Below are 16,977 nucleotides of genomic sequence, written 5' to 3'. Positions count from 1 at the left end.
ATACAGCAGTGTTAGCTATGGTCATCATGTTGCCTATTATATCCCAAGTAATTATTTATCCTGTAACTGGAAGTTTGTACCTTTTTAAAAAAAATATTTTATTTATTTATTCATGAGAGACACAAAGAAAGAGAGAGGCAGAGACACAGGGAGAAGCAGGCTCCATGCAGGGAGCCCGATGTGGGACTCAATCCCAGGACTCCAGGATCATGGCCTGAGCCAAAGCAGATGCTCAACCACTGAGCCACCCAGGCGTCCCAAGTGTGTACCTTTTAACCATTTTTCTACAATTCTGGTCCCCCATCCTCTGCCTTAGGTAATTTTTTTTTTTTTTTTGAGATTCCACACAGTGAGATCACAGTTATTTGCCTCTCTGACTTAACTCACTTAGTGTAGTGCCTTCCAAGCTTATGGATTTTGAGGCAATTGGTAGAATTTCCTCGTTTATTTATGGCCAGATAATATTCCACTGTATGTGTACATACACATATACACATACATGTTCATCCATTCATTTCTTTATCCACTCACCCATCCATGACACTTAGGTTGTTTCTAGGTCTTAGCTTAGCTAATGCTTCTATGAACATGGTGTGTTGCAGATATTTTTTGAGTTTGTGTTTTCATTTCCTTTGGATATATTCCAAGAAGTGGAATTACTGGATCATACGGCAGTACTACTTTTAATTTTTTGAGGATCCTCCATTCTGTTTTCCATAGTGGCCGTACCAGTTAGCAATCCCACCAACAGCGTACAAGGGTCCCCTTTTCTCTACATCCATACCAACATTTGTTATCTCTTATCTTTTTGATGATGGCCATTCTAACAGGCATGAGGTGATATCTCACGTGGTTTTACCTTGCATTTCTCTAATGACTAGTGATATCGGATATCTTTTCATGTACCTCGTCTTCTCTGGACAATGTCTATTCAGGTCCCTTGTCCATTTTTTAATTGGGTCACATGTTTTCTTGTTATTGAGTGGCATGAGTTTTTTCTATATTTTGGATTCTAATCCCTTATCAAATATATATGATTTGTAAATGTTTTTCCCATTCTGTAGGTTGTCTTTTTCACACTTTGCTGATGGTTTCTTTTGCTGTGCAGGAGTTTTTAGCTTGATGTATTCTCGCTTGTTTATTTTTTATTTTGTTGCTTGTACTTTAGGTGTCATATCCAAAAAATCATTACCAACACCCATGTCAAGAAGCTTTATTTCTATGTTTTCTTCTAGGAATTTCATGGTTTCAGGTTGTATATTTAAGTCTTTAATCCACTGCAAGTAAGTTTTTGTGAGTAATGTAAATATGTGTCCAGTTTTTTTCTTTTGCATGTGAACATCCAATTTCCCAGCATCATTTATTGAAGAGACTCCTCTGAGTATTCTTGCCTTCCTTGTCCAATATTAGTTGATGATATAGGCATGGGTTTATTTCCAGGTTTTTGATTCTGTTTCAGTGTGTCTGTCAATTTTATGTGTCTACTGTTATGACAATACCATACTGTTTTGATGACTATATCTTTATAGTATAGCTGAAATTAGGAAGTGTGACGTCTCCTGCTTTGTTCTTCTTTCTCAGCATTTCTTTGGTTATTCAGAGTCTTTTGTGGTTCCATATACATTTTATGAGTTTTTTTTTTTTTTGGCTTCTATAAGTCAATTGGAATTTTGATAGGAATTGCATTGACTCTATAGATAGGTTTTAGTAGTATTGACATTTTAATGACATTAATTCTTCCAACCCATGAACATGAAATACATATCCATTTATTTGTGTCTTCTTTAATTTCTTTCATCATTGTATTGTAGTTCTCAGAGTAGAGATCTTTTATCTTTGTAAATTTATTTCTAAGTGTTTTATTGTTTTTGATCCTACTATAAAATGAGATCAACTTCCTTATTTCTTTTTTAGAAAATGCATATTTGTGTATAGAAACAAACTGATTTTATCACATCCTGCAACTTTACTAAATTAATTAATTAGATCTAATAGGTTTTGGAGAAGTCTTTAGGATTTTCTATATATAAAATCATGTCATCTACCTATAGAGAAAATTTTACCTCTTCCTAATTCTGATACATTTTCCTCTCCCACTTCTGCTCCCTCTCCTTTTCTCCTTCTTCTTCTTCTTTGCCTGATTGTTCTAGCTAGGACTTCTAGTACTATGCTGAAGAGAAGTGATGAGAGTAGGCATCTTTGTCTTGACCACTGAGTCATCTAGGCGTCCCTAATTTGTTGAGTTTTTATGAGCGATGCACTTTGTCATATGCTGTCTCTGCGTCTATTGAGATGGCTATATGATTTGTTTTCTTTCCTTCTATTAGTGTGCCATATCGCACTGATTAATTTCTGCATGTTGAACTATCTTTGTATACTAGGGATACATCCCATTTGACCATGGTGAATGATCCTTTTAATGTGCTGAATTTGATTTAATGTGCTATATTTTTTTTTTTTTTTGAGAACTTTTACATCTATACTCATCAGGGATACTGCCTACAGTTTTCTTTTCTTTTTTCTTTTCTTTTCTTTCTTTTTTAAAGATTTTATTTATTTAGAGGCAGAGACACAGGCAGAGGGAGAAGGCTTCATGTGGGGAGCCCGACGTGGGACTCGATCCCGGGTCTCCAGGATCAGGCCCTGAGCTGAAGGTGGCGCTAAACCACTGAGCCACCTGGGCTGCCCCAGTTTTCTTTTCTTTTTTTTTTTAATTTATTTTTTATTGGTGTTCAATTTACTAATATACAGAATAACCCCCAGTGCCCGTCACCCATTCACTCCCACCCCCCGCCCTTCTCCCCTTCTACCACCCCTAGTTCGTTTCCCAGAGTTAGCTTTTCTAGTAGCATCATTTCTAGTTTGGGTAATAGGATGATGCTGGCCTCATGAGTTTTGAAGTATCCCTTCATCTTCAAATTTTTGGAAGAGTCTGAGAAGGATTGGTATTAATTCTTCTTTAAATGTTTGACAAAATTCACCAGTGAAGTTATCTGGTCCTGAGCTTTTCTTCTTTCTCGGGGATTTTTGTTTACTGATTCAATCCTCTTACTAGTAAGAGGTCTATTTAGATTTTCTATTTCTTCCTGATTCAGTCATGGTAAGTTGTATGTTTCTAAAAGCTTTTCCAGTGTGGTGGCATATTGTTGTTCATACCATTAAGAATGTTTTGTTCGCTAAACTACGTGTCTGGTTTATTTCAAGAATCCAATTCAAATTTTGTGAATTGCATTTATTTCTGAAAATTTGTAGGCCTGAAGTTTCGGAGAGACTGGGTCAGTTTAGATCATCTAAACAGGCTATCTTTGGAAGAATAACATGACCCAGTATCATGGATTCCATCAAGGTATTGTCTATAACAGATGCAGTTTCCTAAGAGAAGCTGAGGTTGAATTGATTGAGAATGTAATGAGTACTTACAGGCAAAAATATTGTAGTGTTAGGAATATGTTAGGCATTCACTACTTTCTTTTTAGGATTCTTTGTTTTACTTATAATATGTGAAAGTACTGGCTAGGTTTTATAGCCCCCTCATGCCTATTTAATAGCTGAGAGTGTTCAAGCTGATTATTATGGTACATTAGGCCTTAGTTGATGGCAAAATGAAATACGGTTCAATTTCCTAAGGTTCTGAAGCAGAAATCCTATAGAAGTAAAATGTAAGCAAATTGCTACTCCCAGAATTTCTGCCTAGATTATTCTAATCATCCCCACATCCCCATTGTTGTAACACCCCAGTTAATTCCTACCTATTTAATATGACTCAGGTCAAGTATTGACTTTTTATAAAGCCTTAATTCTTCCAGGAAGAGTTCTATTTTCCCCTCTTGCTTCTACAGAAGAAAGGATAGACCTTTTTCTACTCCAACCCTTCCCAAATGGATGTGTAAGAGAAATCAGACAATAGAGACTGTCATTTTCTTCTGTGTATCCCCAATGATTGGGAAGTATCCGATCACTGAATGTTACTGAATAGCCGTCTTGCTTAAATTCACAAAACAGGGTTTAGTCACCCACCAAATTTTAGTTTTAGTCAAAAAGATGGTGTGTTTCCATGTTCAAAATGGGTCTTACACAATCTTATATCTTAATTGCTTAAAACAGTTATGGATAAAGAGCAAAGGTTCTCTTAGGAGTTTGCAACTTACCTTACTTGACTTGTGGTCCACATTAAAAGTGGCAATTGCATCTTCTGTTTTTTTCCTCCCAGATTTTGTTATTACATATTCAGCAAGTTTGTTTGCTAAATAGGTCTTTCCAGTACCACTAGGTCCTGAGAGTATAATTCTGTGATGCTCCATCAACAAGTTAAAGTACCTTTGGGTAATTGGTTTAGGAATCAGTGTATCAAAAACAAAACTGTCCAAACTGTTTTCTTCTACTCCTGAAGGAAGAAACAAAGGGAATAATAGCATGTCTTATTGTTCTACAGAAGTTGGTATTTAAAATATAGTGCTAACCCACAACAGAGTTTTATGAGTCATAGGAATGCAGGCCTTGTAAAATGCCTTTCTTGGTATTTCTATCTTACAACCACGTGTTGCCATTTTAAGACAAAAAGGCAGAGCGAACATCCAAATGAAGGTAAACTATTTCCTTTTGTTCAGGCTTCCCTCCCCTGTCTACTTCATGTTTCCCACTTATGTTTCCAGAGAGAACTGAAAGAATTACTATAAATTCTATTATAATATCTTTCGTCTCTTTGGGGGTGGTAGGTTTGTAGAACTTAAATGTAAATAATAAAATGTGTATTTTTTTCCTTTTTCTTCCTATTTTCTCCTTCTTTTCATTTTCTTCTATCTCTCATTACAAATCCCAGCTGTACACTTAAGCTTTTGAAGAACAGAAATTGTGATATCTGGCAAGGAATTAAGAAATAAAGCAACAGAATGTCCTTTTACTAACCCAAGCACCTTAATCACAAAATCAAATGTTGGCAAATTCCTCTATTAATCTAGTTTATATAGATGGGCTCTGACTCTTTAACATATATGAACAAGGAATTATGGAGACAAGTATACTTTAGATATTCCGTTTGCCTATAATTAATCACTTCATCCAAAGCAAACAGATTTTCTTACCCCCAATTCCTAACATCTAGTCTCTATCCCCAGTGGATATTTATTGGGTATGCATATTTTAAAATCAAAGATACAGTGATGAATATATTACTTTTTGATATGCAATGAATTATTTGAATCCTCCCTAAATGAAAGATGATAATGGAGAAAACTGAGAGATTTGAAATTCCCTAAATCGCATTCCTTTTTCTTGAGTCTTGGAGAATCTTCAAAATTACATCCCAAGTTTCACATCCCAGAAATCAAAGAATTTCATTTACTTGGATTTTAGTGTTCTTAGTAAGATTTTAGTGTTTTAAAAGTAAATAATTGAGGTCTCTTTTCATACTAAAACTATCAACATGGTTAGCATAGTTTCCAAATATGAAAATGTAAAGTGAAACTAGAAAGGAAGAAAGGAAGAAAGGAAAAGAAAGAAGAAAGAGAGAAAGAAAAAGAAAGAAAGAAAGAAAGAAAGAAAGAAAGAAAGAAAGAAAGAAAGAAAGAAAGAAGAAACAAGTTGGCTAAAACAATACGGTTGTGTTTTTCTTTTCATTTTTGTTTTTACCTTTCAGGTTCACAGTAATGATGTTATTATCTCCAACAAGGTATCCACAAGGCAGCAGTTCAGGCACTTCTAGGCTATGGGATCTAATTAAATCTCCTATACAGTAGCTAGCAATGCAGTCAGAGCTCAGACCAAGGCTAGTGGATGTATCAATTCGGAACACATATTCCTAAAATGATACATACAAAAAAGGAAGTCAAAACAGAGATTCAACTTATCTACAACAAATACAAAACTCATGGGGATATGAAGCTGGCTGTCAAGACTTTTGGAATGGATAATAGAAGAATTATTAATATCACACAGCAGCAAATAGAGAAAGCTTTTCTTACTCCTTGAAATGGAGGCAAGGGAAAGCATATATGTTTACATTATTAAAGCTAAAGGAAACATATAAAATAAAACATAATCAAAAATTAATATCAAGATACCTTGTGTAACTTACCTTAAAGAGACGTCTAATTACACCATCTAAGACATCCCACTTGGTTTTTCCACTAACACCAATGGATCCTATCAAATATGCCTGAGACTTCTGATCCTAAATAAGAATAAAAAAAAAAAAACACAATAGAATCCAATTATATATCTTGTTTTATTACCACATTCTCTACTAAAATATATTAATGTACTAATGATTAAGATTCAAATGTTTATTAAGCCTATGGGTTTTATTATAACAGACATGTATGGTATAGTATATAAAATAAAACATACCCCAAACAAACTAAACAAATAAATGAAGTAATATTAAATTCAACAAGAAAGAAAGAGATGAGATGAAGTGGAATGGTTTGGAAAACTGATTCATGACCTGTTTGGTAGTAGGGAAATAAGTCTTTTGCTTTGATGCAGTGGGTGCATTCTTGAAGAGAAGCAGCTTGGTAGAAGGGAAATAGTGGCAGGTATGGAAGAGAACTATTTCATATGAACCCTAGAACTTCATCTCACTCACTTTGTGATCCTATCTTTAAATCTAAAATTCAATTTTTTCATTTGTTAATTTAGATTGTATCTAAAATTGAATCTGTCTTTTTTTTAAGATTTATTTTATTTTAGAAAAACAGAGATAGAGGGAGGGAGGAGAAGAAGGAAAAGGGGAGAGAGAGGGAGAGAGGGAGAAAGGGAGAGAGAGAATCTCAAGCAGACTTCTCATTGAGCATAGAGCCTGACATAGGGCTCAATCTCACGATCCTGAGATCACAACCTGAGCCAAAACCAGATGGACACTTAACCAACTGTGCCACCCAGGTGCCCTTAAAGTCTAATCTGTCTTTTAAAAAATGAGTTATCCGTAGTAGCATGGCATTCACATATTTATAAAACAGTTCCCATTTTGAATTTATCAGAAAATTCACTAAAAGAACATGTCAAGGAATCCTACAGGACTCATTTTATCAAGCAAAGAATCCTTTTTCAGTATAAAGAATGGTCCCAAATTTATTATTATTTTTTTGTAGGATGCGATTTTGAGGACTTTCTACATACATTGGACAAATAAACAATTCAAGATTTATAGACAGTGGAGCCTCTTTTACAATGACTAGAAATGGTCACGTAAAGTAGTGCTCATGATGCCGGTATATATAATTAGCTGGTTGATGTGTTACAATCCTGAGTCTAGTTGCCAACTGTATTCATCCTTAAGAGGGTGATAGAATAATCACTGAATCAGATATTAGGAGACAGTGACTATGCAACACACAATATCTGCTACCTAATTTAAAAATGTGACTTTAGGTAAGTAACTTGGATACCTCAGGGCCTCGATTTCTTCATCTGTAACATTTACCTCTATAAGGGTAAATGATTATTACCATTATTTAGATATAATCCAAGTTAGAAGCCAATACCTTTTTCAGAAAAAGTTAAGAAATTCACAGAACACCCTTGTGATTTTTTTTAGTACTGTTATGCACTAAATGTTTGTGTCTCCCCCAAATCCAAATGTTAAAGCCATAGCCTTCAGTGTGATGATTTTTGGAAATGGGACCTTTAGGAGAAAATCAGATTAGGTCAGTAGAATGGGACTCTCATGATGGGATTAGTGATCTTATAAGTAGGAGAGGAGAAGGAGACATTTATCTTTCTCTCCCCAAGTACACACACTTTAGAAAGGACATGTGAAGACATATCAGAAAGGTGGTCTATCTGCAATGCAATGAAAGACTTCTCACTAGGAACCAGATCAGCCGGCATCTTGATCTTGGGCTTCACAATGGTGCTAAAATAAATTTTTTATGTTTAAGCCACCCAATATGGTATTTTGTTAAGGCAGCCCAAGAAGACTAAAAACAAAAAACAACTTTCATTGTTCAAAGACATTGTTTTTTAGAATCATTGTAAAAAACTAAACTTGTTTCCCAGTATCACTGTAACTCAGTCAAAATGAATGCTCATACAATGTAAGTAGCTGGTTTTAAATCAGAGATAGTTTAAGCTTCACTGAGACTATTACAGTCTTTCACATGAAGACCCACTTGGGAAAATCAGGCATACATCTACAGCTCAAGCAGAAAGTTTGTGGTATTGGAATTCTTTGAATATTTTCTTGGGGTAAAAATTCACAAGTGCTATGTTACCTTTCAAACTTTAATACTTCAATTATTTTAAAATTCCAAATAAGCAAAAAAAAAAAAATCCAAAGAAGCTTTTGTTTTTTGCTGGATAGGAAAAAAATCAGATTCTTACAAATTTGTATTCTTGGCCACTCAACTACAAATTCAGCTCGAAATAATACTTTTAGTTTTAAAAAAGGACTTGAATCACAATTTGACAGCAACATTTGATTCCAGAAAAGTTAAAATGTTTTCCTTATCAGCTAAGACTTTGCTTAAAAATGATATATACAGTTGCATCAATGGAATTGTCATATGAAGTTCAGTAAATACATCTTTCCAATGCCTAGAATGTTCATATAGCTTATAGGCTCCTCTTTGTACAAAAGCTGTATCGACAGCTCTGGTAACACATTGCTACACATCATAAATATCACCTGTATTTTACAGGTGACACCAAACGAATTTAGACAAGATGTTTATGTCAAAGAAAGCAATGTTCCTTTTTTGAAGTTATAGGAATGAGAATGGTTGACAACCAATATTGTCTTCTGTGAATGAACGGGATGCATTGAGACACATTTCTACCTATATGATGGTGTCATTTCTTTTGAGTCCCTAACTTTCATGCTTTTATAACATACTAAGCCAATGCCAAGACACACGCTGATGACAGTATATTTACCAGGAGAAATATTCAAGTATAAAATACATTTGATTCATGGTCACACTCATTCTTTAGTAATAAAGAATTTAAGATTAAAGACGTACCTTTGCTCGGCCGTAGCCCTTGCTTATGGAGACTATAATTTTTACACTGCGGCCGTCTTTGTGTCCAGTTCCATCACCAGCATCATCCAGCAAGATATCTACCAAATTTTCAAAGAAACACACACACACACACACACACACACACACACACACACACACACACACACCATGCACACAACAGAGTCACATTAGCTTGGAATTGTTTATTGTCATTGTTTTCTCCCTCATAGTTTTATGTCTTTCAGTGGAAATATTTGGCCTTTTGGTTTCCCATTCTAGCCTAACTGGTTTGAAAAGTCTCAGCTTTCAAGAAGATGAATTAGTGTGGTTGGGCAGAAGGTTCAGTCGCAGAATTTATTTCTGTCTCCAGAGATCGTCACCCACGTGATGGGCCATTGCCTTCAGATGAGGAAATAAGGAGTTGCTTTCTCTATTATACCCATGTCTGAGGAATACCTGAGTAATATTCAGTTATCATTGTAGCTGTGACAAACGAAAAGCAATTTGATTTTTCCATCCAACGTAAAATATCCAAGCTCAATACCCATGTAAATTACAAATGCTAAGGTACTGAGATTGGCTGTCAACTGAAATTATTTTCAAGCATTTGGCACACATCCAGCTATATTACTGCCTACCTTATATCTATAATTATTAGGGACTGTTATTGAATTTCAACCATAACATTAAACTTCCCTATAGGAGTACATTAATTATCACTCTCTAGTACCTTCATGCTTGTAGTTTTAAAACCAAAATAGTATTTCTAACAATCAGCTAAGACTTACAGAAGCCTGACAAAGCTAGCTAACCTTCAAAGCACCAGTCTTTAAATGTAATTAAAGATTAATTTTCAAAATATACTATATGAGATTAACGTCCATTTTGGATAATTATTAATGTCAACTATTCCACATATGTTTTCCTTTGACAATAATGTTAGTATAATAGGGCCATGTTGAATATGAATACAGTGCTCTGTGGACAAAAGAAACTCAGTTATGTGCTAAAGAACACATGTGTCTGGTGACAAGGGGCCTCAATTACTCTGACTGTAAATTCATAGAGATAAGGGCTGTGAATGTACTAGCAGAGAAACGATAACTTAATCAAATAGCTTCTGAAAATGGAATGGTTCTATTATCTTAACAATTAAGAATATGCAATTTCACAAAGGAAGGAGTAAAAAAACATGCCCTAAGACCATAACAATAAAAAAAATCAACAAAAATCAATCAATTCTGTTGATTCTATTTTGCTATAGAAATAGCAAAAATTTCTATTTTTGCTAGAAATGTTTAAATCATCAAAGATAATCCTTTCACTAGAAATTTAATTATTTTACCAGATTAATATGCTCACAACCTCTCACCTTTTTGCTTATCTCAGTCAAACTAGAACTCTTCCTAAGTGTCATTTATCCTCTTGCTCTTTTTCTTAGAAGTATAGAGTGGCTTACCGTGGGCTGCCTACATCTAAATTTCTGGTCGGCTGTGACCAAATTATCTCTTTAGTACTTTGCTCAATTAGTCATAAATGTTCATAAATATTCAAAGATATTTATTAAAACTAAATGATACCAGGAACTGTGCTGGGCATTGGGAAAGAATACCAAGGTGAGAAGCAAAACAAGTTTCTTGCTCTTTTGGAGTGTACATTCTCAACAGGGTAATTTCAGAATGTGTTAAGTGCCAGAACTAATGGGGGTGAAGCAGTGAAACAGAGTAAGCAAAGGAAGGCTGCTTTACATGGCTAGGTCGTCCTGGAAGGCATCCTTGAGGAGGTGCTCTTTAGAGATAAGACCGGCAAGTAAAGACCTAGGGAAAGAGGTCCAGAAAACAAGAACAAATGCAAAAGCCTTGATGAAAGAGCTAGGTGTGTTCAAGGCTCAGATGAAAGCTCTGGGGGGCAGGAGTGTGGAGATCAAGCTGAGGGGGTGGGAGGAGAGTAGCAGGAAATGATATTGAGGTGGGTAAGGGCCAGGTCAAGAGCGGCCCAGTCCTCCATTGCAAGGCATTTAAGGTGATTTCTGATCTACTTCTTTGCTCAAATTTGTTCTGGAACATGTTATTCATTTCATGTTACGCTTAGTTTTAAAAACTGTGCTTAAAATATGGAATTTCTTCTGACAGCAGTGAAGTAAATGTCACCATTAACGAACGAACAACCGTCCTTGGTTTCTCACACGTGGTTATTTACAGTAGAATGAATATAGTAGGGAAAAGGTCAGGCACTGGATTCCTACAGACCTGGGTTCAGATATTAGTTCTGTCCCCTACTAGTCACATGATCTGGAACAAATTATTATTGTCTCTTTCCTAAGTCTTGGTTTCCTCATCTGTAAAATGGCCTCAAACAGCACCCACGTCATAGGGTTGCTGAGACCATCAGAGATCATGCCTTTACAGCATTTTATCCTCAGTGTTTAACAAGGTCAGCGGTTCTAACCATTATTCCTTTCTCCATGTGTTTATTATGACTCTTTTCTCTTTGCAGGGGTGGGGAGGAGCACATCATGACTCACTCTGTCTCCCCTTCTTCCCAACATATTGATAAGAGGGATCACCTGTGAAATAACTCCACGAAAAAAAGGGAAAAATAGCAAATTTGAGGTAAGGGCTTTCTGTGGGTTGGTTTTGTTTTGTTTTTTTGTTTTATGGAAAATAGGTTATGGTCCTCTGTCAATACTCTGAAGGAAGAATAAAAAGATCTGCCATTCTGATTATAATCAAGTGAAAGTCTCACATACACACACAAAATGAAGGTTTTTCAAGCTTCTGCCTTTACTGAATGTACAGAAATACAGAACTAAACATTTGTCAATTATTCACTCTCCTGCCTACTGCTCTCCTTTTTTTAAAAAAAAAAAAAATCATGGACCCTAGAAAGTGTTTTTGCTAAAAAGCTCCAATGTAAAGGTGCTTCTGATTTTTAATTTTAAAGCCACTAAACAAGAGGGAAGGCAGTGAAAACAGTATCCTAGTCATGTGACTTAATTTTTTGTTAGTTCAGATATAATTATCACTAATGATAAATAATTAATGAAATAAATATTAAACTGCAAATAAATAATTAAATGGGTAATTAAAAAGTACATTTTTGAAGCACCTCCAAAAAATCTGCCCCAAATTCTGAATCACAGACATCCGTATTTTCAGTCTGATGAACACCGACATTGTCTATTTCATTTATTTAGCTTATACTTATCTTTCTGAGTTTTAGTCTTTCCTGGACATGAATTTCAGTTTCATTTTTATTTGGCTTCTATTTCTAGCATATGATTCTTTTTTTTAAAGATTTTTATTTATTTATTCATGAGAGACAGAGAGAGAGAGAGAGAGAGAGAGAGAGGCAGAGACACAGGCAGAGGGAGAAGCAGGCTCCATGCGGGGAGCCCCACGTGGGACTCCACCCCAGGTCTCCAGGATCACGCCCTGGGCCGAAGGCAGCACTAAACTGCTGAGCCACCCGGGCTGCCCCTTGGCTTCTATTTCTAAACTATCTTCAGCACTAACTATGCCTCTTTTAAACCTTATTACATATCCATGAGATGAAACAAGATCATATAACAAGCAGTGAAATCCTGCCATTAAGCCACCCCGTAAGGCACAAGCCCATGTCTCTTCTTAGGAGTCAAGCCAGGACAAGACAGTCACTGACGGCCTTTGGCTGTGGACCCTCACTCACTTCTCCATCAGGTTCATCACCAACAAGCCAACATATAGCATATTGCTCAGGGCTCCCGGAATCTATACATTTGAAGTCTTCGTTTTTTCTTTTTGAGCATCTTTTGAAGAATTTACATGATAACACATTACAGACAGTTTACACATCCAAGTTACTATCACAGCCTCAATGTTCTATTTTACCAAATGATTTATCATTTTGTTTAATTGTGACATCTCTCTGTTTCTTCCTGGCTACTAATGTTTGTTTTACTTGATACTTATTCTCAGAAATCATTCCCTTTCCCAAGTACCTGCCAAATGTCATATACAGTGTGTTTCTGAATTTCAGGGAGTTCCTACTTGTCTTTTAGTTCCCACTTGTCTTTTCTAAGAAGAAAGCAAGTTATACATTTGAGCCATTCATTTTACACTATGAAGGGCAGATATAACAGTAGAATTGTCAATATTCTCACTTTTTAGAAAAGATGTGATTAAAAATGTCATCAAATTCAGCATGCTGTGTCTCTGTGTCACTTCCTCTTCTATATTTTTGTGTAATTTAAGACAAGCCGGAAAGAGCTATATAGTTGTATAATGGCATCAAAAGTTACCCAGGAACATGTATATCATTGGTTTCCAAGCGTCATCTGGTGGCTGTGCTCTGCAATTACTACAGATCTTCGCGTAAATCTCTCCTAAACTAAATCTTAACCACCTAAAATGATTCACTGCCACAGGAGCATTTACACTTGATAACTGAATAGTTTGTCACATACTAAGACAACATTATGTCAGATGATTCTATTTGCAGTGAAGTAAAACCATCATTAGTTGAACAGTAACAGAATCCAGTGAGTTCTTTTCGTTTGTTTGTTGAACACTTAATAAAACTGTGCCCTGGGTGATGTAGTGGCTTTATGTTCTCTCTAGGCAACATCATGCAAGATCATCTGGTCAAATTCACCAATAGATCCTGATACACTCATAAATGGGCTTTGTACACTGAAAACACTCTAAAATTGCATGCGATTACTAGTATTATACTCATAAGTACTGATGATCACCCCTGAGGATATTATTTTTTTTTATTGTATTTGTCACCATTCTGGAAGAAACTTCTCAAGCATGTCATTTTTTCACATGACACGAAAACCATATTCTCCTAAGTCTTTCACTCTTTCACGGAGAATGCTCTTTAGACGTTGTAACAAAGTAGAATAAATTTTTTAAAAAAGAAGAATGGGGCTATTTCTGAGAATTAAGAGTGCTAACATTTTTACGAGGGTAAGGTGAGAACAGGGGTGGGTGGGCTTCTGCAAATCCCAGCCCCTTCCCCTCCCACTAAGTCACAGGCAGGTGTGTGCACAGAATTACCTGAGGTAACAGACTCTGTGATGTTCAGATTGTTTAGAGAAAGTCCTAACGACTGCCGTGAAGATGAGGAGGATGTGCTACTTGAGGACTCTGATGGTGGGCGAGCAGGCTTAGCTGTGTTACCAGTTTCTGCTTTCAACCGGTCATTTTCTGCCTTCAGCATTTCAATTTCATTCTGTTGTGAGGATAGAAAACATGAAAAAAAAAATCCAGCTAGTTTGAGTGAGAAAATGGCACCAACTCTTTTATCACAGCTGATTATTTGGTTTATTTAATTAAGCATGTGGTGGTATGTTTAATAAACAAATATAAATTATGAAAACAGGACTTTCTCTACAGAAGGAAAACCAACCTATTCTCTTTCTAACATTCATATATTTATATATCCACAAATACAGAGGCACTAACCATTAGAATTTTTTAAAAGTATTTTTAAAATATACCATATATTTGAGGAGTCTTCCAGGACTTGATCCCATTTGAATCAAGAATAATAATGTTTAGAGAGTTTATAAAAATTTCTCGTTTTATTTTTTTAAAAGATTTTATTTATTTATTCAAGAAAGATAGAGAGAGAGAGAGAAGCAGAGACACAGGCAGAAGGAGAAGCAGGCTCCATGCAGGGAGCCCAACATGGGACTCGATCCCGGGTCTCCAGGATCAGGCCCTCGGCCGAAGGCAAGGGCTAAACTGCTGAGCCACCCGGGCTGCCCAAATTTCTCGTTTTAAATGTACTGTTAACATCTCACAGGTAAATAACACCATCTGTAATATTCGGAACTCACAGAGAGTTGAAAACCAGAGTAAAACAGAAACAATAGGAGTCAGGTGATTTAAAATTACTTCAAAATCCCAACTAACATCTGAAAAAGTTTCTGTTCCTTCATACTGGGGCATTAGGCTCATAAACGCAACCAAAACCTTTGGATGAACATACACAGTGGCAGAGAAATCTGCTCAACAGTGAGCTTTCATTTTTTCCGTCATCTGTGGTAGCAGGCGATTACCAGTTTACAATAATAAAATGAAAACTTAGGCTGAGCACAGACTGGTTCTGAAATTAGCCTTCAGATGCTTCCCCGAAATACAAAAGCCTTACTTGTACAGATGGCATTCTACATCACTTTTACTTCCATATTTAGAAAGCTTGTGTTAAATTCCTGTAGTTTCCTCATTGCTTCCCCCCCTCCCCCCCACTCTTCCCAGTAGAAAACAGGTAAGGGCAACTGAAAGTCAGATTTCAAAAGAGCGGAGAACAGCCAACACCAAGGTAAATCATGGAAAAGTGAAGATGGGAGGCTTGTAGTAGTTGCTCGACAAACTCCGCTCTCAAGTGAATCCAGTCACTAGGACAAGGGTCTTGAACGGCCCTTGAGTGCAACTGGCCAGTCTCGGTTTGACAAAGCACTCCAGTTGGTATGAAGAAATGAGGTGCAAAGATTGAATAAACTAAACTGTTTGTTTCCACAGTGGGCACAAAAGGGAGATTTGTTTTTAGAATAACCAAGAGTGAAAAGAGATAGCATTTTTAATGTCTCTCGTTGGCCCCTGGAAGGTGTTTCGCTACTGACCTGCATCCGGTTCATGGCTTCCCGGATCTGGTCAAGATGATGAGCAGAGCTGAGGGCCTCCAGTCGAATATCTGTTAATTTTAATTCCTTTTCTCTGAGCTCACTCTTCAGCTGCAGAATGATCTCGGCCTCAGCCTCTGTGCATTCACAGATCCTGAAGAAGGAAACAAACACAAAATCAGTCCTGGGGGGTAGGGGTGGGGGGAGCCAGAGGATCAGGAAAAGCAATGATTCTTTTAAGGCTGAACTGCAACATTATCCAGCAGCTAGCTACAGAGGTTCTTTGCTGCTGGCAAAACCTAAAGAGAAGGATAAAGAGTTTTACAAACGGTAACACATTCACAGGTTCAAAACTGAAAGCAGTAGCTTTTTTCTTTAATCCTTTCTTCCTATTTTTCTGAAGTTTAAAAACAATGATTACTGAATACCAAGTACTCTTCAAAATATCCTTGTTGTTGATATTCGGGGGGCTGCATAGCATTACACTCTCTCATTCTACCATTTTTTAAGAGACTTACATCTCTATTTGCGACTTATGAAATATTCTTTTTTAAAGCAGTTATGATGTTCTTAAAACATTGATCTCTCTTTTTTTTTTTTTTAAAAACTGTGCAAAGAATGACATTATTTGCCACGACACTGTCTTCAAGTTACCATGAAAAATCCAATATAAATATTGTAGAAAGTAAATCAGAGAGATTAGTTTTGGACATTTAAATAATGGATGAGTGTTACATAATCCTCCTGGTAGGCTCAGCTGATTTAGGAGATCAAAAAGCTAATGAAGCTAAATGACAGGTTTCAACCCATGGAAGCAGGCTCGTCGAGGGCTAATTGAAGGTCATATACTTTACTTCCTTATTATTTTGTGGTTATTGTCATATTGTGGGCAGTTTTGCAGGAAACATGGTGCAAGAACCTGTTTTATATTAACTAATAGCTTTCCCATTTGAAATGTGATGACTACGTCACTGGTTACAAAATGATAGTGCTACGTTCCTCCTCCCTATATACATGATGAAATTATCTGGGACACACAAGCATCTTAAATGGTCCCATCAGTGGTTCTGTCCTACACGAGTCCTACATTAGTCGCCGTCGTGGGCATACAAGGACATTTGATTTAAATAATATATAAAGCAGAGGGCCACCGTGTCACAGTGCATGTTCTGCATTCTAAAGGTCTCGTTCATTCTTGTCACATCGAATGGTCAGCTCCTATAAAAATGCTATGCCAGACTGTCTAAGGGAATTAAAGACAAATGGATTACAGCTAGGTTTTAGGAAAACAAGCTGGACCCCAAAACCAGAAAGACAGAGGTGGTTTTTATCACTGAAATGCATGCGAGCGATTTTAGAAAGAGCAAAAGCAAACACTGCTTAGGTTAGGACCTGGATCTTGGCAAG

The 16,977-nt window shown here is 36.4% G+C and overlaps 1 protein-coding gene across 16 annotated transcripts in view; it reads right to left on the bottom strand.

Annotated features, from left to right (window-relative positions):
- The window catches only part of NAV3 (neuron navigator 3), a 1,006,607-nt gene that overhangs the window by 20,529 nt on the left and 969,101 nt on the right, over positions 1 to 16,977 (bottom strand). For all 16 annotated transcript variants that reach the window (XM_077845591.1, XM_077845595.1, XM_077845596.1 and 13 more), the window contains 6 exons: positions 15,571 to 15,724; positions 14,000 to 14,174; positions 8,958 to 9,055; positions 6,074 to 6,169; positions 5,629 to 5,797; positions 4,149 to 4,384 (listed from right to left, as the gene is read on the bottom strand). In XM_077845591.1, coding sequence (XP_077701717.1) covers positions 4,149 to 4,384; positions 5,629 to 5,797; positions 6,074 to 6,169; positions 8,958 to 9,055; positions 14,000 to 14,174; positions 15,571 to 15,724 — 928 coding nt within the window. The remainder of the gene's footprint in view (positions 1 to 4,148; positions 4,385 to 5,628; positions 5,798 to 6,073; positions 6,170 to 8,957; positions 9,056 to 13,999; positions 14,175 to 15,570; positions 15,725 to 16,977) is intronic.

Source organism: Canis aureus, chromosome 13 (genome assembly GCF_053574225.1).
Source record: "Canis aureus isolate CA01 chromosome 13, VMU_Caureus_v.1.0, whole genome shotgun sequence".
In the NCBI taxonomy this organism is placed as follows: Eukaryota; Metazoa; Chordata; class Mammalia; order Carnivora; family Canidae; genus Canis; species Canis aureus.
Note: the sequence above shows the minus strand (reverse complement) of the source record. Positions and strands in the feature narration are given on the sequence as shown.